General features: G+C 34.2%; 1 protein-coding gene across 7 annotated transcripts in view; it reads left to right on the top strand.

Annotated features, from left to right (window-relative positions):
• ANO3 (anoctamin 3) overlaps window positions 1-22,089 on the top strand; it is a 312,028-nt gene that overhangs the window by 175,535 nt on the left and 114,404 nt on the right. For all 7 annotated transcript variants that reach the window (XM_058305623.1, XM_058305627.1, XM_058305625.1 and 4 more), the window contains 4 exons: window positions 907-1,007; window positions 10,384-10,428; window positions 15,757-15,888; window positions 20,860-20,966. In XM_058305623.1, the coding sequence (XP_058161606.1) occupies window positions 907-1,007; window positions 10,384-10,428; window positions 15,757-15,888; window positions 20,860-20,966 (385 nt within the window). The remainder of the gene's footprint in view (window positions 1-906; window positions 1,008-10,383; window positions 10,429-15,756; window positions 15,889-20,859; window positions 20,967-22,089) is intronic.

The following is a 22,089-nucleotide window of genomic DNA, read 5'->3' as shown; positions in this document are numbered from 1 at the left end:
ATTTCATAAGTTTTAATTTTAAAATACATATGACTTTAAATTGAACTGATAGATTTCTTCCATACTTCTGAGATTTTAAGATTGGTATGTTTCTTGAGAAGTTCAAACTGGTTGAAAGATCGTTAACCAAAGGAAGCCTGGCTGGGGCTACTTTGGCAGGTGTATCTAAATAGAAGCCACTGTAGTTCTTCTTTACACATGCTCAACCTCTTTTGTTACATGAAACAAAGCTCTGGGAATTCACTGCTTGAATAGCCACAGACATTGAGGCTTTTGGAGCTGCAGATGTTGGAAGAAAGTCAGGAAGTAACTGTCCAGGCTTTTTAACATGAATGATATAGAATGCCAAAGTGGTCAGTCACCTAGTTGGTAAGAGTAAGTGTGCAAATTTTACAGCTCAATGAGAGAGCAGATTTATACTCCACTATTTTTTTTCAGAATTATCGCAGGCCCTAGCAAGAAGTATTTAGTCAATAAAATATGTTAGAAGAATAAATGAATGGATGGATAAATTAATGGTGGTTGCTATCAGTGTTTTTCTACACCCTCTAAACAGGAAGGAGAGAATCATGTTAAAGAGTCTATTAAGTATAACTTCATATTCGTAGTTGGGCTATGGTTGTTCTGATTGGGGAATTTTAGATCTTGATAATCATCAATTTTAGGAAAACACCCTGATTCATACCGATGATTCTTTCTGTATACAATGGCATTATGTTTTTATCAAGGTTTTTCTATATTAATCTTTCTTTGTTGATACAAGTTCCTCTTAATTCAGTGATAATATTTCATGTGTTTCATGTGTATTCAAGGGGAAAAATGTGCCCTTCCTCCAAATCAACATGTGGCATGACTTATCATCTGCTTGATCCTAAATAATGGTACCTGTCGTCTTCTCCTTTGCAGCCTGCTGTTGCAAATCCCGATATCATGTTCATTAAAATTCACATTCCATGGGAAACGCTGTGCTTATATGCAGAGAGGCTGAATATCAGGATGCCCTTCAGGTACTTTAAAATTGTATTTCATTCTCTATCAAGGTGTATTAAGATGATTCTGTCTTTTGCAACACCTTAGAGCAATCGATATAACCCTTATATAAATGAAATGCTTTTTCTTAAAAAGTTTAGGTTGTATTGGGAAGTTTTTTCCTTTTACTTTTTTCTCCCTAATGTAGTAAACTTCCTGTTTCTTAATAGATGCTTTACATCATTTCAGCATGGATGTGCCCAGAAGGAGAGATAAACAGTTGTTTTCAAATTTTACCCTGTGACAGCATTATCAAGGTCAATCTGCTATCATATTTCATATGGATTGATAGACCTCTTGTTATTTTTGTGGAAGTCAGGGACTGGAAGTGTATAACATCCTTTGCATACACATGTAGTATTTTTCTCCATATGGAGGATAGGAAGAATTATTTCTCAGGTACAATCCAACTAGGATTGTTTCTTAGCTCTGTCCTTGGTACAAATGGAGAAATGAAAGAGAATACTTCCCAGTTCAAAGACTTGTTCAGTCTTATTTTTAAGTCAGGCAAAGATGAATAGACATCAGTTTCCTTATCTTGAGTATTCTGTGTTATATGCAAAAAGTATCTCTTTCCTCCATCATTTCTAAAAGTAAAATTCAGTAGCAAGTTCCTACTACATTCTAATTGCTAACTCACATAAAAAATATAAACATTTACCTTGAGTTGGACCTCAGTATGCCTCATCAGCTGCTTAGAAGATTTAAAGAGGTTCAGAGTAAACAAGATGCCAAGTAAAACAGGTAATGAATATGAAAGAACACTGAGAGTACAATTTGAAAACATGGAGCTATTCCTCAGACCTGGTAGCATGAAAGAGACCAACACTGAGAGGACTGTTGACAACCTCAAGTCTAATGACTAGCGTCTCAGGTTTACATGATAATATTTGAGATACTGATCCCCGTTTTCTTAGTCATTTGAAAAAACCTCAGGCTTTGAAAGATGCAACCATATTTGTCCACAAAGCAGAAATTGATTTTTTTTATAATTACTGAGGAATCTCACTGAAATATTAGAATTAGATACCTAAATTGCTCACATTCATGCTTGGTTAAGAAGTTAGAGTTCTTTATAGAGACACTGTTTAGGAAATAACAAATTGTACCTTGAAAAGATCATCCAAAATAAAAAATTACAATACACAAAATAAAAACAAAAGACAAGTAAAGGAAAGAAAATTCTTTCTAATTTCTCAGTATCTTATCTTGATGATGGATAAGATCCCTAAGAGGACCTGAACTTTGTTCATTTTTATGAAACTTGGTGCCTGGAAAAGGCAAGATCTGTAAGGATTTTGTTTGTTTGTTTTTTGTTTTTTAATGTTTTGATAGTTTGAAATCTATAGAGGACTGCTTTCAGTTCAGGACATTTTAGTGAACCAATTTTTAGGGTACAACTAAGTATGTATACTTTTCTTGACTTCTGAGGAATGTTTCTTGACTCAAGGAATCCTTCTAAAAGTCTTTTTGAATAAAGTTGCCTCAGACTTATTACAACCTAATAATGGGAGAATATTTGCCATTTTCTCTCTTTGATTTCTTCTTGTTTTGTCTGTACTATTCATGTTACCAAAAATAATGCATGATTAAAGCAAAGATAAATTTTAATTTATCAATTTATCAAAGAAGTTTATAAGTAGTAATCTTCAAACCTAGGATAGAGATAGAAAATGATCACCTTCATTTGCTTGTGGTGGGAATCTTAATTTATAACATCATTTGAAACTCAATTTGAAACTATCTGCTGTGAGCCTTACAACTTTTCATATCCTCCACTTTCTATATTAAGAAGATAATAGAAAAATATATTAAAATATTTACCAAAGTATTATTTATGATTATGTAAAATGAAAATACCTCTTTAACATTAGAGGATTTTAAGTGAAATCATTTCTAAAATGGATACAAGCATTTCTCAGTTAGGGGAAATAGTAAATAAAATTTAAGTATAAATATATATATGGTATGTAATTATTAAAACCATGTGACTTCAACAATGTAAAATGCATAGAAATGAAACTGGAAATATGACTTTTAAAATCAATTGCTTCTCATGGTGAGGTTTGTGGTTCCTTGTCATTTTATTTATTTCTATCCTTGCAACATTTATTTTTAAAAAAATCTAATTTGACCACATGATGCAAAAGCAGCATGCAAAAGAAGTATCAAACCCAAGATAATGGCCTATTTCCTTCTATCAGGAAGAAACATTAAAACTGTTTCCAAATTAATCCAAATTGATTTCAGGTGCCTTCAACTTGCCCCCATTCATGTATTGTGGAATTGTTTCTAAGACTTATAGCTGAATTTTTCCAGAAAAAAATTTCCTTCTGGGAGGAAGGGGAGGATATCTGAGAAATTACCACAGATAATGTCATTTCATTGGGTTTCAGTATTCAGGTTCATTTCAGTTCCAGCAAACAGTGCTAAAATATCTGATAGAAAAGGGAGTCTGTCTTCTACTTACCTCTCAGGAGTCCAGAAGATTGGTTTCGTTTTTGCTTTCTGAGGGAGGATTTAGCATCATTTAACTTAGATTCAGGCACAGGCATCTATTATTAAGATTCAGTTACTCTTTTATACAATGAAATAAGAAATTATGAATATGGTGCCGATAACATGTTTGCTTTACCCCAAAACATTTGGCATCCATGATTTCAAAGATTTCCTATCTTTACCAATACACTTTCACTCAAAGTGTTTTATATAGACAATGGCAGCACAGTTTAAGGAGCCATACTTTTCATGTAGCCCCAACATTCCAGCTGGGTTTTACTACTTTTTAATAACTCAGAGTTTTTTAGAGCATTGGCCTCCTTTTCTCATTTCTCTTATAACTGCCTTTTCAAATAAATTTCAAGGAACTCTTAAGTGATAGAATAATCACTATTTTCATAAGTTTGAAGGCTTTTTTTTAACAAAAAAAAAACTTACCAAATTTAATTATTTTGTTTCTTTTCCTTAGAAATGCATTAAAAGCAATTCCCTTGCCAGATTTCTGAGTGTGTTCAGTTTGTAGGGCTTAGGATGTGTGGAGGATGTTCTCTTGAGTCAGACAGTTTTGCTTTTTTAATGATATTCTTTTCATATTTCCTAGTTAAGATTGCATATTAAAGATGATATATGATGCTTTCAAGAAAATCATGTAAACAATGGAACTTAGGCAATTACTCTCTCTTCTTACTCAGATTTTTGTTGGCATTTCTTGTTTATAATATTTGCTTTAAAAACTTCTTACACATTACTATATTATTGAAACTTCTAAGGCAGGCCAGTGAAATTCTCATGATTTAATAAGATAAATATTAGGAAATATGTAGCATTTTCCAAAGTGTGACAAGGACTATTAGTTCCTCTGGATCTTAAAAGAAAAATTATCCTGTTTGTAAAATATGTTCCAGAATTTCTGCCTTAACCACTAAGTTTCTTTATGGTAGGAATTCACAGCAGTGGTTCTGGGTCTTTAGTGTATGTCCTAATCACCTGGGAAGCCCATTAAAAATGAAGGTTCTTAAAACCTGTATCCAGAGATTCTGGCATATTGGGTCTGAGATGGTATCCAGGTATATATATTTTGAACAAGTATCCCAAATATTTATGATGTAGATGATAAAGAAATACTATCTTGGAGATTTCAGTAGTTTAATATTCCTTATAAATATCAAGAATCAGTAATACAATGTACTCTTCTACTAATTTCCATCTGATGATGGACTTTTTTCCCAAAATATTTTAATGTTCTTAGGGAAATGGTTTGCTAAATGCTGGGATACAGAGTTCCTTTGGAACCCATTTTGAGATCAGTTTAAATAATAGATGTAGCATTAACTAAGTCCTAAACAACTGACTTTTCATTTATTTATAAGGTACACCTGAAATAAAGGATAGTGGCCAGCTCCTAATTAGAACATGCTATTCAGGCATAAACTATATGGCAAAATATTTCAGCTTAGCCAATCCAGTCTCAGAGTGCCTACTGTTAGTACATTATAAACATACCTACTTTCTTAAAATTAAAATATGCAAGAATATCAAAGGACTTCATACATAGAAATAAAATACACCTCTCTTTTTAGGACAGATGATTAAAAAAAAGTTTGTAAAAAATTTACCCATGCTCAGCTCTTCTAGGTATTTATTCTGTTAAAACCTATCTCTGACATTCCTCAAAGAAAAACTGCAAATTTATTCAAAAAAAATTTCTTAGAGTCATTACCTTCCCGCCAAAGTTCTATACTTCTTTAACGTATGAACATGGATCTTGAGCACTTTATCTAGTTTTTCAACTGTAATAAACATGTAAAATTTTACTTACCCAAATTTTCTAGTAATTTTTTGCCTCGCTTATTATTCCAAAGGAAATATGCTTCATACTCTTGAATTTGATATTTAGAAACTAACCAACAAAATTTCAAAGGGTTGCAATGGTCCACATTTTATACTTCTATCCTATCAGGAAGGACTTAGCCTGTATCTTCCATATTTCAGGGGAAAAAATTCCCCTTTTTAAACAATTTTCCTTTGATTCTAAGGTGACACTCACCCTACTCATTCTTACCTTAAATAAGTCAAACACATTGCAAAATGATTCTGTCATCTTGTAGCTTCCTGCTTTGAGTTTCTACGTGGTATCAGCTTTACATCTCTCCTCCCACGAATACTTTAAATATAGAAAATTATTGCAGAATATTTTTAAACATTAAGAATATTTTAAATCACAGTAAGTATATTCCTTGGATAATTAATTTTTTTGAAAAGGAACCCTCCACCCCGCCCCCAGAAAGAAGTAAATGCATGAAGAGAGTGAATACATATGACATAAATGTATAGCCCTCGCCACTCATTCTCATAGGCATCTCCAGACGTGGCCAATTGACTGTGAAGAACACTGGTTGAAACTGTGTCTGAGTTAATTATTTACTTAAAGTTTTGAGTAGTGATTGTTATAGATGGGTAGGTAGGTTGGTAGGTGGTAAATGCTCCTTTACGCAAGGTATAAAATAGCAGAATCTATTAAATAAAGAAAAATAAGAGAATAAAAAAAAACACTGCACATAACTGTATGCAGTTAATAAATTATAGGGTGAAGGGCTTCCAGTTCAAGTTCATGTTTGCAGAAAAACTAAGAAGAAATACAAGTGATGATTGAATTAATGGTTCAAAGGTACACTAGTATAAATGATCTAAACATTATGTGTATTCATCTTGCTTGACTTCCTAATTCTATTTGTCCTTTTCTCCCCTAAAGCATTTTCAAAATTAAAAATTTGCTTAATATAATTTCAGAATAGAAGCAACATTTAAAGATAGATAGAAAATAGTGTTTAATCCAGATCTTCCCCCAACCACTCTTACTTTTGTGGTATTTATAACCACATAATCTACAGATAATTATGCCTCTAACCTCTCTCCTAACTACATTCCTAGATTTAGTTTTTTAAAAATTTATTGAAATATATCACTCATACATAAATAATAAGTACATAATAATAGTTGTGAACTTACAAAACAAACATATATAACATCATACAGAACTCTCATAACTCACCCTACCACCAATACCTTGCATTACTGTTAAACATTTTTAACTAATAATTAAAGAGCTTTGTCAAAATATTACTACTAACCAAAGTATTTTCCCCCAACCCACTCTTTTATTATTATCTTTATATCATTTATATATGAACATAGATAAACAAGTATGTAGTAAAAGATGTGAACTTACAAAGCAAACATGCATAACATCGTACTGGGTTCCCATACATCAACCTTCCACAAATACCTTGTATTGTTGTGAGATGTGTGTTACAAATTATGAAAGAATATTGTCAAAATTTTACTACTAATTATAGTCCTTATCTTACATTTGGTGTATTTTTCTCCCAACCCACCCTATTTTTATTTTTAAATGTATTTTTATGACAGAAGTTGTAAATTTACAAAATAATCATGCACATGTGCAAAACTCCCAAACAACACCCGTCTATTAACATACCACACTATAGTGTAGCATTTGTTACAGATAAGATCATATCTGATTGTTACCATGTCCATAGTGTACATTTGACATACATTTTCCATACTATCGCATTATCAACACAGTACATCTTTGGAATAAATGCAAAAATGTTATTACTGCTAACCCCAGTCCATGGGTCACTCCAGATTTATTTTTCCCATTCTTCTTCACATTTCCACCATCCTGCAGCAGTGATGTATGTTTGCCCTAGTTCACAAAGGATACTCTTGCATCTGTACCATCAACCACAATTCTCATCCATCTCTTGGTTTACTGTGCTATCCAGTTCCTAGATTATTCTCTAGCATTCTGTCAATGGGCATTTACATACCTAGACTATCATTTTCATCCACATTCCCATTTATAAACAGGCTGTTATTCACTATATGCTACCATCCACTGTATACATTTCCACACTTTTACAGTAAAGCTAATTAAAACTTCTACATGCATTAAACTTCATTTACCACCTACCACCAGATCTTGAATATATTTTCCTACAATTTCTTCTAGAAACTTTATGGTTCTTTTATTTTTAGGTTTTTGAATCATTTTGAGTTAATTTTTGGATAAGGTGTGAGATAGAGGTCCTCTTTCCTTCTTTTGGTTATGCATATCTAGTTCTTTCAGCATTCTTTGTTGAATGGACTGTTCTGCCCAAGTTTTGTGGGTTTGGCAGGCTAGTCAAAAATCACTTGACCATACCTGTGAGGGTCTGTTTCTGAACCATCAGTTTGGTTCCATTGGTCTATGTATCTGTCTTTATGCCAGTACCATGCTGTTTTTACTACCATAGCTAGGTAATACGATTTAAAGTCTGGGGATGAGGGTTTACTTTTCCTTTTTAAGATGTTTCTGGCTATTCAGGACTCCTTACCCTTCCAAATAAATTTGATAATCGTGTTTACAATTTAAAAAAATGCTGGTGGAATTTTTATCAGTGTTGCATTGAATCTGTATATCAATTTGAATAAAATTGACATCTTAATGATATTTAGTCTTCCAGTCAATGGGCATGGAATATTCTTCCATTTATTTAGGACTGTTTCAATTTCTTTTAACATTGAGTTGAGTTGCATTTTTCTGAATACAAATACCTTACATTGTTGATTAAGTTTATTCCTGACTATTTGAATTTTATCTGTCATATTTTATTTTCACCTCTCTTTTGACACTTTTAGTTACTTTTATTGATATAATCTTCATTTCTAGACTCTCTTCCAGGCCTTTCTCTCCTGTCTTTTCAGGCTCTAGCATACCCTTTAGTACTTCCTGAAAATGTGGTCTCTTGCTTAGAAATTCTCTCAGTTTCTGTTTATCTGTGAATACTGTAATCTCGCCTTCATTTTTGAAAGACAGTCTTGCTGGATATAAGATTCTTGACTGAAAGTTTTTCTCTTGCAGTATCTTAAATATATCATACCACTGTCTTCCTGCCTCCATGGTTTCTGGTGAGAAATCAGCAGTTAATCTTATTGGATATCCTTTAGATGTTCTGCATTGTTTTTCTCTTGCTGTTCTTAGAATTATCTTTTTGGCTTTGACAGTTTATATTCTGATGAATATGTGTCTTGGAGTTGGTCTATTTGGATTTTTCCAGATGGGAGTGTGTTGTGTTCTTTGGTCATGGATATCTATGTCCTTCAATAGGCTTGGGAAACTTTCTACCATTATTTCTTCAAATATTTCTTCAGCCATTTTCCCTTCTCTTTTCCTTCTGGGACACTGATAACATGTATATTTGCACATCTATTGCTGTCATTGACTTCCCTGAGACATTGTTCAATTTTTTCCATTCTTTTCTTTATCTGTTCTTTTGTATGTTCACTTTCAGAGGCCATTTCTTCTAGCTCACCAATTCTTTCTTCTATCTCATAAATCTGCTATTATAGGATTCCAGTGTTTTTTAAATTTTATTTATTGCACCTTTCATTCCCATAAGACCTGCTATTTTTCTATGTATTCTTTCAAATTCTTCTTTGTGTCTCCTTAATCTCTTCGGCCATCTCATTGAATTTATTAAGGGATTTGTTTGAGCATCTATGATTAGTTGTCTTAACTCCTTTATGTCATCTGGAGGCTTACCTTGTTCCTTTAACTGGGTCATGTCTTCCTGTTTCTTTGTGTGGATTGTAATTTTTGGTTGGTGTCTTGCATCTGGCTTACCAGAGTATTTATTCTGGGTGCAGTTTTTCTCTTCAGTTTAGGGCTCCCTGCCCTTTCTCCCTTGCTGGTTGTGCAGTGGAAGCCAGGGATATAGTTGGTGCCATAAGCTGTGGAAGCTCAGGCTGCCCCCATTTTCCCAGGGACTAATGAAGCATCTCCCAACTTTCTCCTTTCCCAAGCACCTAGAAATTGGAATATTCAATATGACTGGATGTTGTCACTCACTGGTTTCACTTTATTCTATGTGACTTTCTTCAGCAGATTTCTGTTATTTTTCAGGAAAAAAATGCTTCTAATTCCAGCCACAGAGTATCTCCTGGGGTGGCTTGCTCAGCCAAAGTAGAATAATCACCATCCTCTGCGGTTTGACCAGTAATTTCTTAGGGAGGCTGGTGCAGGTACCTCCACTTCCTCCCTGCTGGAGGTGAGGTGGGGCTTAGACAAGAGCTCCACATGTTGGAGCAAGATGACTGCCAACATTTACCAGGGTTCAGGCTTCATGGGTTCCTCTCTTCCCAGGGCTTGCTTCTCTTTCCTCACATCCAAGCTCCTCTGTGTGCTTACTTCCCACAGGTCCAGCTCAAGACTCCAGGATCAAAATCTCAACTCTGTCCTTTGCCATGTCTTTTATCTGTGAATTCCTACCCACAAAGAGGCGGGACTCAACATCCTACTAATGTGGCCCAATCAAAGCCCTAACCATAATTTAATCTTGTGCAAGTACAGAGCAGTTTACAAACATAATCTAATATCTATGTTTGGAATTCATAAGCTACATCAAACTGCCACACAAACCTTAGCAAATCAAGTATTCATGATTTATATATTTAGAGGAATAGACAGCTGTAAGGATGACTTCATATAACATAAGAAAATAACCTGGTTAATATTCATGGAGTGGCAGAGACAGGCTTTGAAAGAATAGAATTAAAAAGCACATATTCAGAAGTGGCCTACTGATTTATTAAGATGTTTTGTTAGGGATTACTTTAATTCTCTAACTAAAATAATGTAAGGTCAATGTTTTTCATGTTATACTGACTTTTTTCAAATATCTTTCTCAAGCACCTAGAACTTGGAATATTCAATATGACTGGACGTTGTCACTCACTGGTTTCACTTTATTCTCATGTGACTTTCTTCAGCAGATTTCTGTTATTTTTCAGGAAAAAATGCTATTACACCGACCGGAGGAGCAAATCAATGGGCAGGTTGGTGGGTGATGCACAGTTTCTTTATGACCAATTTGTCATTTGGAAAAAATAGAGAAGTCTTTCAGTTACCTATATCAGCAGTTGTAAATTTTAAGAAGAAAAACACTATTGAGTTGTTCAAAACTTTTCCAAAAGGATTTATGGCAGATTGAACAATGTTTAAAATCAAATCATGTCTTTGTTACATTTATCAATGCCATTCCTGAAATCGTACCAGGATATAATTTGTGGGAAGAGGATTTTAATTGCAACAGCATCTTATGAAATTTTAAATTAAAAAAAATATAGCAAAATTCAAGATTAATGGGTTAATGATACCCATTTTGAGTAACAGCACAGTAGACCCAGTAAAGACCTTCTGGATCAATTAGTCTTATTTGACAGAGGTGGTGACAGAGGTAGCATCCATAGTGATAAGTGGCTCTCCAACGCCATACAGACCTATTCTTATTCTACCACTTAAGTTTGCTTCTCCTATCTTAGAATAGAAAACGAACTTAATCTTCAAGAGCTTTATCTCAAAACAATAACCCCCCTCCTATTGTGTAACAGTAACTTTGGAAAAGGAATTAATCAAACCACACCCATGAAATAGAAGCATGGAATATTTCTCTCCCCTGAATTGCTTCACTGCAGGCTCAAAAATAATAATAATAATAATAAATTTCTCTGTTTGATTGTCACCATATTCTTCCTGTTCATTACAAGCGAATTAATTAACAAAACCAAAATATGAATGTGGCAGAATATGCTACATTCATTAATATTGCAAGATGTTATAAATCGGAATGACGTAAAAACTAGAAAAAATCATAAGGTGCGAATAACAGCTCTTGTTGAGAAAGGTTCAATAATCTAGTTCCTTTACCAAAGAAAGTGGCTGAAGATATTTTGAACTTTCTAAACTAGAGTAAGAGAATATTGATCACTTTAAACATTAGTTAAGGTCTGGTAGGATTGGGTGATGAAAAAAATAAATCGGGAAAATTTGAAATAAAATGACTATTAAAAGAATAATTAATAAATGGTTCTTTTATATAATTAACAAATGGTACTTTTATATTAAAGGAAGCGCCTCGGCCAAGTTAGATTTTTTTCTGATTGTCAGGTTATTGTTTCCTACTTTAGAATGAATTCTCATCAATTCTCATGTGTGCATATGGTCCTGGTTGCATATTTCTATATAGTAAATTTCCAAAGCCATTGGAATATTATATTATATCTAAATTTACAACTGCAGATTTTTCTTGTCTCTGCATGTGCCTGCTTAATGTTAGATGTGTTGATAAATACCTTGGTTCCCCTCAGTGAGCTTTTATAGAATTTGTGAGAATTTGCCCAACAATAATTTTCTGTCAACTGGGCATCTTTCTTTCAGATCTTTGCAGAAAGATAAAATCCTGTGTGTTAAAATTGCATGAAGTGTCTGTTTGCACATATAATCCCACTGAAATTTAGCGTTAGCGTAAACTTGTATTTAGAATGCATGAAAAACCTATGCATGCTAAATTCTAAAAAAACAATATGTTTAACGCTCTTCTTTTATTATGTTCACGCTTAAAAGTTAACCAATAAAATGAGCAGCACATTATGGGTTGGAATATGTTTTATTACAACATATGTAATGTAAGTGTCTTAAACATGACTATGGTCTATCCTAGTTCCTGTGCATTTCCTAAAACAAATAGCTCTCCTTGTTCCTTGGCTTTGTGGATACTTGTAAGGAAGCATAGGAGATAAACAGGAAAGAGATTTATAAAATTATATATGATAGATTTAAGTGATAAAAAGGGAATTTGATATTATGTGTCTGAGTTTCAACTTTTATTTAAGGGAATGACTGGTTTTGATTTTTTTTTAAACCTCCGCCTACCCTGTGGTTTTTGCTATCTGCTGTCTGTGTCCATTCGCTGTGCGTTCTTCTGTGTCTCTATTTATTTTTATTTCCCCTCCCCCCTTGTGGCTTGCTTGCTGTCTACTCTGTGTCCATTCGCTGGGTACTCTTTTGTGTGTGGGTTTTTTTTTTTTCGCTTGTCTCCCTTATTTGTTGCATTTCCTTGTTGAGTTGGTGCTCACAGTGCTTGTGGGTGGAGCAGCCCTCCCCAGAGTGCAGGCAAGCCTGCCCTCACAAGGAGGCCCCAGGTCAGGAACCCAGTGCCTCCGGTATGGTAGATGGGAGCTTGACTGATTGAGCCACAGCTGCCTCCCTGGTTTTGATTTAAAAAAATAAAAAACTTTACTTTGGAAAAGATGTGTAAGATATATAAATAGGACTTAAAATTTCCTAAGAATGCCATAACAAGTTACCCAAACTGGGTGGCTAAAATTTGGAAATCACAGGGCAAGAAGACTATGCTTCCTTTTAAACCTGTAGGAGAGAATTCTTCCTTGCCCCATCAAGCTTCTAGTAGCTTTGCAGTAAACCATAATGTCCTCTGCTCTGTCATCACATGGTGTTCTCCCCTTATTTGTCTGAATGTATGAATGTGTGAAATACTATCCTTTTTATAAGGCCACTATTCATATTGGATTAGGGTCCACACTAGTCCAGTTAGGGTGTAACTTATCCCATCTTCAAAGATCCTACTTCCAAAGAGAAGATTGGGACTTAAACATATCTTTTTGTGGACACAATTCAACCAATAACAATATATTGATTATGTTAATATCCTACAGTAATATGTGTGTGTGTGTATATATATATATCATGTATATATATATACATCTATGAATATGTATGTATACACGGATAATCATTGTTATAAAATTGTAAAGCTCAATTTGTAGATATTTTGGAAAGGGAAAGAAAAATCTAATAAGTGCACTTAAATTTCACTTGTGATCTTCTTTTGTGCATGTATAATTTTGACCAATACATATTAGGGAATAAACAATATACAAGTGATTTTCCAACTGGAAAATCATCACTTCTCCAAGCAAGTTGACAGGAAATGACTATACTTATATATTATTGTTACAATTTAGCATTGCTTTACAAACCACTTACACATTTGCTTGTCAAAAGATACTCAAAAGGTCCCTGGTTGGGTTTCGCAGATCATGGAAAGTAAATGATTCCCCTCCATCCTTTTCTGCCAGCCAGTTCCCAAAGGTTGTTTGGTAGACCTTGTACTGTAACCAAGTACTTTTGACTAGTCAATCCAGATTTCTTTTCAATATACATAGCACTCTTTTATGTTTCTCTGATTTAAGCAAAGGAACTTAAAGCTCTTTTGTAAATCATCTTCCTATTATGCCATAAATTCTTGAATTTGCAATATGACTAAGAGAGTAGATTCTATATTGACTGAGATCTATTAATTTATGATGGTGGTAGTGGTAGTAAGAGAAGTAGTACTACTGATACTTCTTTTCTTCATCATTATAATCATTTACTGGGCACTTGCCCTGTGCCAGGCACTCTGGTGAGTGCCACATATCAACCCATTTATTTCTCAAAATATACTTTGAGAAAACTGACAGAGACTCAGAAAAATTATCTTCCCCAAGGTGGGATTCATATTCAGCCTAATCACATTTCATAATCAGATTTCCTTTCCTGCTTCATAGAAAGTGTGTGGGAAAAACCTAAACCGATAATATTGTTTGTTTTCTGTTAACAAGGTAAATAACAGTCTGAGAGTTATCCTCTTTTTTTCATTTCTCAAAAATAAAAGCAAAAACAATTCATGTTTATTTCTAGTATGTGTGTAAATTTGTCAGAGATGTTAGAGCTGTGGCTGCATTTTCAAAGACAGTCAAATGCCTCCTTTCAATTGATCCTTCTAACTAATTATTAAAGTAGAGCAGATGGAATTACTTCCTTTCTACTGAGATAAAGAACCTCAAGTAGAAAGATGGGGAATGATTGGCCTAAGTTTAATGGCTGGCAGATGCAACACTAGAATTCTCATATCCCAACTCCTACTCTATTGCTTTTTCCATCATGCTAAAACTTGAAATGCTGGAGTAATTGCTATTTAGTCCATTCAGTATTTTCTGTATGTCTGTGTACTGGTAGCTGGGATTTGGCAATATTTTGTGTGATTCCAGAAAATTTCTTTATAATGAGAAGTAGCAAAACAAACACCTCAGATATTTCTCATTTACTGCTTTAGGCTAAAATGATATGCTTTTTCGTTCATTCTGTCTCCCCACAACAGTTAAATGATAAGCTTACTTGGCAAAGGAAATGTTTAGACTCTTCACATACTGCATTCTCAGAACTTGATTCTTAAATACGGTTATTTTACCACGATAAATAGACTTGAAAAAATATTTTCTAAAATATAATATTAGTTGTCTGTCCATGATTGTACTATTTTTTTCTAAGATTTAAGCAGAGTTGGCCAAATAAATATTGAGATGCATTGTACTTGACTAGAAAAATATTCTATCCTGCTTCTTTGACTTCCAATTGCAGAAGAAGCCAAAAATTGCCCAAGATAGAACCTCATAAATAGCATGTAAATATTGCTCAATATTTTTAGTAAACACAGCTGTTATTACAGTAATTCAAAATTTAGATTTTCAGAACAGTATTTCAAGCTAATCTCTCCTCTCTTGCTTCTTTTTTCTTTTCTTTTCTTTTTTCAGTATGATTCCAATCAATATTCACCCCCCACACACACACTCCCATGGAATTGGATTATGATAGTAATCTGAAGCTGGGGCCAAAATATCCTAAAGTCAGATTTGGTTTGTGTAGGCACAATAGCAGCAAAACAATTTAACCCTACCTAAGACCTGGAACTAGATTAGTGGTCCTTTTTCTAAAAGAAAATGAAATAAGCTTCAGATGCTTTGAAGCAAATTGAATTTAATTAAACTACAGGGGATTGAGTTGAATTGAAGTATGGCTGGTTCCAATTTCAGGAATTTTGATTGTGTGTAGTAGTTGTTTCTTTGCCAAATTCATTTTTGTAGAACTACATTGCTATTGATTTTTTTTAGAGCCAAGGAGTTATCTATATCTATATATCTATACCATCTATATCTATATATGCGTACTTATATATTTATACATATATAGCTTTAATAAATATATCATGCTGCTTTTATTGCTTTTATACTATTTTCCAATGACCATCTTTCTGTATGATGATTCCTTAATCTTTTCCAAAGACTTTTCTCAGGAGCATAGCCTAATTGCCCTGGAAGAGTTTAAACAAGTGCAAGATTGTGTGGAGACAGGAGGAATATACAAGTATTTGTTGTGTGTGTCTTTTTGGAATTCTTCCTTTAGTACTTAGGAGACTGTAGTAGAAGGTAGGAAGGGCTCTAGAATGCAACCTAATCTAATTCTAAGATGTGTCTTTGTTTCAGGGTGAAAAAGAATTTTATAAAAGTCAAAAAGTGGATGCCCAATAACCCAATGGTTATTGATAAGTCAGCTCTTCCAGACCTGCAAGAGGCAGACTGTTATACTGGCCCCTTCAGTCGTGCACGGATTCACCAGTGAGTTCCCATCTGTTTTCTCCCACAACCTGCATTTTTACCTTTTGTTATGTGGGGCTTATTAATAGAGTAGAAATAACTGGGATGATTTCCCTCATCTGCCAAATAAATCAGAGATTACATCATTGATTAAAATTTGCACTTAACTGAACAGTGAATATTATTAATTTTTATTAACTTTATGACTTATAGACATTTGAGGCATGAATATTAAAATATTTGGAAAATCATGGACTGTCAGTCTGGCTCCTAAATTTCTCAAATAATTACTGCAGTAGTAAGTCACCCAGTTCAAATAATTATAGTAAAATTGCTATTAATTAGCATGTCTGAATAAGTTGTTCTAATTAATAAATTATTATAAATATAATTGCATTCAATTAATATGTATCTATTATTTAAACTATTCATTTAGTTTAATCTTGTGTCTTTTTTAGGGAGTTGGTATATGGCTAGCTATACATCTTTCTATCTACCTATTTATTTATTCATTTATTCACTCTATTGCATTTCTACATGAATCAGGAACTATGACATAGAGATGTCAAAGGGAATTATGATGTAGTCTTTATCTTCAAGGTAATCCATGTCTATTAGGACAGACAAAAATGTAAATCAATAATTAAAATAGGGTAAACATAAAGAGAGAAATGCTCAGTGTACTATAGGACTTTAACTATAGGACCTACTTGCTATAAACCTTGATAAGTTGGCCTGTATTCTGGGATATGGGAAACCTGGAGTTGAGAAGCAGGATGAGAAAGAATTCCAAGTCATCAAACATGTAACATAGCAAACAATCAATGGAAAACCCTCTCTTCCACACATTCTGTTTATTCTGTAGCTTATCCTTACAGGTGGATCTAGAAACCTCCTTTCTAATTCTGGCTATGGGGAGGGAAGGGGTGAAAAGCCAAATGATTGTCAGCTTTAAAAAGAGAGCACAGTCAGCTTTCTGCTCCACTTTTCAGGACCTTTAAGGATCCAAAGCACCAAATCAAAACAAAACATTAAAAACTTCCCTTTCTTTTTGAACTCAAGAAAACTGAGTAATCTTAGAAAAATATTAATCAGATCATACAACTGTCTTGCTCAAAGCCCTTTAATGCCTATCATTAGTACTTGTAATAAAATTCAAATTTCTTATCATCTTCTGTGTGGTTTTATATGCTGTAGTCTTTGCCAAACACAATTACCCATCTCCCACCATTTTCCCCATGAGTTAATTATCTCATGCACAAATCTCAGTTCTACCCATCAAAAGCTCAAGTTTGATTCCACTTCAGAGCCTTCACTCTTGCTGTTTCTTTGTCTTACATGCTTTACCCCAGATGTTTGCCTGGCACTTTTCTTCTTATCATTCAGTTCCCATTCAAACACCACCTCAGAGTAACCTTTGAAAATGCTAGCTGTAGTCCCCTACATTCTTTATACCATATACTGTTTCATTTTTCTTCATTGCTGTTTATCTGAAATTATGTTGCTTATTTATTTGCTTTCCTATGTATCATCTGTTTCAAGAAACTTCTCTGCTAAATAAATTCAGGGAATGATGAATCAATCTCACTGTAAAAGACATACCCGCATACATTATTTCTGCCACCTACCATTAACAGAACACTGAGCTTGGTGCATCTGAGTACAAAGAAAAAAAGCAATATAAGAATACTGGAGGAACTCACAATATAATAAAATGGACAGATGTACAGATTACCATTAAATGTGGCAGAGTAAAACTGGTATATTAGGAAAAACAGAAATAAAATGCACATTGTTATAAAAGTGAAGAGAGAATACATCCAGAGGAGAGGATCTGGGAAGCCTTTTTGAAGGATTTTCAGCAGGTAAACATATGGAAAGAGATGGAGAGAGGTGAAGGGACAGGACTCAAAATGAGGAAGAGAAGCATAGGCCTTTATGTGTGTGATAAATTTTGTAAATTGATGATTACATACAGCAGCCAGCTATATGGGAAACAAGGCAGAAAGGTAGGCTGGAAGGCAAGTATAGAGGGTCTGAGAGGAAAATTTAAAAATTATTTTGCAAATCATGAGATATCAACACATTTAAAGTGGAGGGGTGTTGTGAGGATTGGAACTGTACTTTAAAAATCAGGTGGGAAATTGGGTGGTCAGTTAAATGGATACTTTTCTCATAATCTTGACAAGACACAGTGAGACCCAGATCAAAAGGGGGCACCCAAAGCTTGAGGGAGGGAGTTCCTTTAGAAAAGTCACTGAACTTGGTGAACATTTGAATACTAAGGGTGAAGAAAGAGCAAAGATCAGAGAAGACCTAATACTTCAGAACTAAGTGCTTGGGAAAATGGTGTTATATCATTCTCAGGGATGAAGCACAGGGGAACAAAAACTGTCAGAAGTTGAGCGAGGCTCTGGACACTTCTGCTTTTTGGAGGCTCGTCATATTTTATAATATAAGTGATAAAGCAGACCCTTACTTTCCTCTTGAGCTTACCCTTTGGCTCATCACATCATTGGCTTCCACTCTCTCACAGGATCCCTCATTGCTACTGTTTCTAGATGGGGATAATTAAAGGCATGAGGGGAAAGGGAAGGTTATTCCTCAAGACTGAAGCTCTAAAACATAGATAAGCCAGATTGGAATTGGGGGTAGAGAATGACTTCAGTTTTTAATGTCCTCTAATTTGGAACTGCATTGCTTATGGTATTACATTTATGGAAGGCAATGTACAATCTATTCTCTCTTGTTACCTTCCAAACAAGAAATATGAGGGCATATAGACTTCTTTATAAACTGAAAGATGTAAAACATTATCCAATATTCATTTTAACATTTTTTAGTGTGCATTTTTTTCCCTGTCAATTGGTGTCTTATTTTTTTAAGACAAGGTATGTCTACTCTGATTTGCTGTATTTCACATGCATTGGTTTTATGGGGAAAAAAATGGGTGACTACCCAAGAACGTGTAACTGTTGCTGAATAGCATTTTGTTTGACTATCCAATCCCCTGCGTCAATGATAAAAGTTCTTCCATTGCTACAATAAGTCTATAGTAGAAGAATAGTAAATCTACTTTAGTCCATTGTTCATTCCCCAATCTTGAGGATTTGTGGATGGTGATGCCCACTCTGCCTCCAATTGAGAGGGGGCTTAGATACCATGGGGCAGATGGATGGAACTATCTTGTTTGCAGCTGCAGTCTCTCTGTTCCTTAAAATGGGCATTGTTATCATCATCACCTTGTTAGTTGTCCACACTAATGAAGGATTTTGTTAATGTGGAAAATTGTGTGCTTTTTTTTGGGGGGGGGGCTATGGGAATCCCCTATATTTTTTATGTAACATTTATGTCATCTTAAGTTTTTTTTTAATACATGTAGTAGTTTGATACTATTGATGAATTCCAAAAAGATATATTGGATTATGTTTGTAAACTGGTCTTTTCCTCTGGGCATATTAGAATGTATTGGATTCAGAGGTTTTACTTTTACTTGATTAAATAATGATTAAGGCTTTGATTGGGCCATGTCAGTAAGACTTTGAGTCCCTGCAGGAGGTGGGGACTCACAGTGATACTGTACTGCAGAGAAGGAAGTCTGGAGTTTTGAGCTGGAGCCTGGGAAGTAAGCATACAGAGGAGTTTGGTCATGAGGAAAGAGAGAAGACTCTGGGAAGAGAAACAAGCCGTTTGCCTGATATTCTACAGCTGGCCTTGTGGAGCTACCAGAGGAGCTGAGCCCGAAGAGAAGCAAGCCCTGGGAAGAGAGGAACTCAGTAAGCATGAACCCTGGCAGACATCAGTAGTAGTCTTGCCCCAACACGGGCCAATAGACTTGGGTGAGAGAAGTAACTTATGCTTTATGGCCTGGTGACTCTAAGCTTCAACCCCAAATAAATACCCTTTATAAAAAACAACAGATTTCTGGTAATTTTGTATCAGCACCCCTTTGACTGACTAATAGCATAAATTAATTAATTAAATTAAAAATTAATTAATTTTAGAAAATCCCCTTCATTGGACTCACCCAGGACAACTAACAAGGGAGATGATGATGGACAACACCCATCCCAAGGAACAGAGAGAGACTGCAACTGCAAGCAAAGCAGTTCCATCCATCTGCCCCATAGGATCTAAGCCCCTTCTCAATTAGAAACAGAGTGGACATCATCATCCCCAAATCCTCAAGATTGGGGAATGAACAAAGGACTAAAGTAGACTTATTATTATTCTATTATAGACTTAATTTTATTCTAACAATGGAAGAACTCTTATTGTTGATATAAAGGCAGTCACCACCAGAGGTTCTGAGGGGAGGGAGAGGGAAGAATAGATGTAACATGGAGGCATTTTTGGGACATTGGAATTGTCATGAAAGAAATTTCAATGACGGATACAGGCATTATATATTTTGTCATAACTTACAAAACTGTATGGGATGAGTGTAAACTGTAATATAAACTATAGTCCGTGGTTAGTAGCAATGCATCAATATGTGTTCATCAATTCTAACAAGTGCATCACATTGATGAAGCATGTTGTTAAGGTGGGAAGGTATGGGGGGAAGAGGGTGGGACATATGGGAATTCTATATTTTTTACGTAACAGTTATATCTTATGTAGGGCAGCAGTGCCCCAAAATGTGTTCGCTGAGTGCGATGTGTGTGCCACAATGATGGGGGAGGTTGTTGGTGTGGAAGGAGTGCGGTGGGGGGTGGGGAGTGTACAGGATCTTCTCATGTTTTTTAATGTAATATTTTTTGTGTGACATATATTTCTTTAAAAATATGTAATCTACAAAATGATGTTGTGGGGAGGTGGGGAATGGGTTATATGGGAAACTCATTTTTTTGTTTTTTTCTTATGTTTTTAATGTAACGTTCCTTGTGATCTATTAACTTCAATTTTAAAAAATACAAGCAATAAAAAAAAAGGGTTCTTTTAAAATAAAAAATAAAAATAAAAAGCAACACAATACCCTTATCTTAACAGCTTCACAATAAGCAACAAGAATACCTTCTTCAGCAATGCTACCCGGAGCAGGATAGTCTATCACGTACTACAGCGCACCAAATACGAAGATGGGACATCAAAAGTGGGTAAGAGCATTTATTAACACCATAGAGGAAGTAGGTTTTGAGGATACAATTTGTACCTAGAATTGTTATTTGAACTACTGAAGATTTGCATTTATGTGTTAAAAGTGAGGATACAACACATTGAACACAAACTCTAAAATTCTATATAAAACAAAACAAAGCAAAAAACTTTTGAAGACATTTGGCCATATGGATAAAAATGCAAACACTCTGGCCTAGAAATTTTAATTCTTGAAATTATCCTAAAGAAATAATTAAACTTCTGAGTAATGACCTATGGAGGTATTTGATCAGTGTAGCTTTGTTTGTAATAGGAAAAAACTAGAAACATAATATCCGTCATGCTATATCCATATGATACAGCCACAAAAAATCATGTAATGTTTATTCACTCATTTTTATCAAGCATTTCTTACATGGTATATATTGTACAAACTGTATGACAAAACCCTTCATTCATGGAGACTGAAAATTAGTGATTAGTTCTTTATTTGTTAACTTTGAAAGATATCCACAATGCACTAAGTAAAAAAAATGAAGGTAGTTATAAAACTATAATATAATCCCATTTCCTAAACACACATATATGAGAAGAAAAAAGATCCAGAAAAAGTGTATAGCAAACTTTTGAGAGGTTATCTCTGGAAGGTGAAATGACAGCTAATATAACTTTATAAATTCTGTATTGTTTGAATGATTAGCAGTGAGCTATTACATGTATAATATAAAGTAATATACTCAATTTTCTTTTGTATTTTACAAGTAATCATTGCAAAACAAGAAAATTTGGTCAAGGAAGCAAAGAAATTCCACATCTTAAATATATCTCAAAAAGATTCAGCCTAGAAAAAAATTAATGAAATTTTAAAGTTTGTAGACATCAGGTTAAAGAACAATAGGTATCAAAGAAGCTGTCCTTTTAGTTGTATTTTTGAAAAATACAAGGGAACTTAAGAGAGCAGTCATGTCCTATTATCCTTATACTAATACTTATACTACTCTCTATGAATTTACATTAAAACAGACTATCACAGAAGTAAAATGAACTTTAAACTGTCAGTCATTTTTAAAAGATGGACCTTAAAATTTTTGTTCTTTTTAATTAAAAATGCAATTATTACTA

The sequence above is a fragment of the Dasypus novemcinctus genome, chromosome 10 (genome assembly GCF_030445035.2).
Source record: "Dasypus novemcinctus isolate mDasNov1 chromosome 10, mDasNov1.1.hap2, whole genome shotgun sequence".
In the NCBI taxonomy this organism is placed as follows: domain Eukaryota; kingdom Metazoa; phylum Chordata; class Mammalia; order Cingulata; family Dasypodidae; genus Dasypus; species Dasypus novemcinctus.
This window is presented reverse-complemented; position numbering and strand designations above follow the sequence as displayed.